The sequence below is a fragment of the Plasmodium cynomolgi genome, chromosome 11, assembly GCF_000321355.1.
Source record: "Plasmodium cynomolgi strain B DNA, chromosome 11, whole genome shotgun sequence".
Classification (NCBI taxonomy): Eukaryota; Apicomplexa; class Aconoidasida; order Haemosporida; family Plasmodiidae; genus Plasmodium; species Plasmodium cynomolgi.
In genome coordinates, this window is record NC_020404.1 from 1,689,859 (window position 1) to 1,690,731 (window position 873).

Sequence of the window (873 nt, forward strand, 5' to 3'; positions counted from 1 at the left end):
TCTCCTCCCCATCCCCTCCCTCCAGACGGTGAACGAACACCAGTACCACCACGCATGTGACAGCGAGCACTTCAAGAAGAAACAGAATATTGTGAAATTCCTGCACGTGCTAACTCTGCAGTCGTTTTTTTTGACCATATCGTTGGCGGTGCACTCGTGCATTGAGGGTAGGCGCAGAGGGGAGCGCTTGATAGAGCATAGCATAGCAGTTGAGCTAGCATAGCAGTTGAGCTAGCATAGCAGTTGAGCGAGCGGAGCGACAGTACATTATGTGAGCTTCTCTCCCTTGGAGTGTGGTGTCCTTCCTCGCTCCGACAAGCATGGCTAGACTGCCCGTTGCTGTGCGAGCGCACGAACGTTTAGTGAACCACGTCCCCCGTCCGATAAGTCATTTCGTACGTACGTATGTATGTACTCATGTATGTATTCATGTTGTCATTTTTTAACGACGCCTTTGTTTCCGCTTCCCCCTCCCAGGAATGATCGTTGGAACGTCAGACGACGTTAACTTTGTGTTCATAAATTCTTTTTGCATTTTGTCACACAAATGGATCGCAGGGGTGACGGTCGCCCTCTCGCTGAATCAGAACAACATAGTAAGCTAAGCTACCCGGCTGGCATTTGCGCACGTGCCTGGCCACGCCGCCACGTCGTTTTGCCGCCACCCCGCTTTAACGCCTTACCGCTTCACCGCCTTACCTCCTTACCGCCCTACCGCAGAGCAAAAATCTGAAGATCATCCTTCTGATTATTTTCATTTTCTCCTCTCCTCTGGGGATCATCATTGGCCACCTGATAAAATCTTCAGGTACCTTCACGGGGGGCATTACCTACCTCCCCATGGCTGAGCAGGAGCGTACGCGTGTAGCATCC

General features: G+C 51.5%; 1 protein-coding gene across 1 annotated transcript in view; it reads left to right on the plus strand.

Annotated features, from left to right (window-relative positions):
- PCYB_114740 (transporter protein) overlaps positions 1-808 on the plus strand; it is a gene marked incomplete at both ends in the record, with an annotated part of 2,384 nt that extends 1,576 nt beyond the window's left edge. Inside the window, 3 exons of the mRNA XM_004223353.1 lie at positions 26-167; positions 499-596; positions 721-808. Coding sequence (XP_004223401.1) covers positions 26-167; positions 499-596; positions 721-808 — 328 coding nt within the window. The remainder of the gene's footprint in view (positions 1-25; positions 168-498; positions 597-720) is intronic.
- Between the last annotated feature and the right edge of the window lie 65 nt (positions 809-873).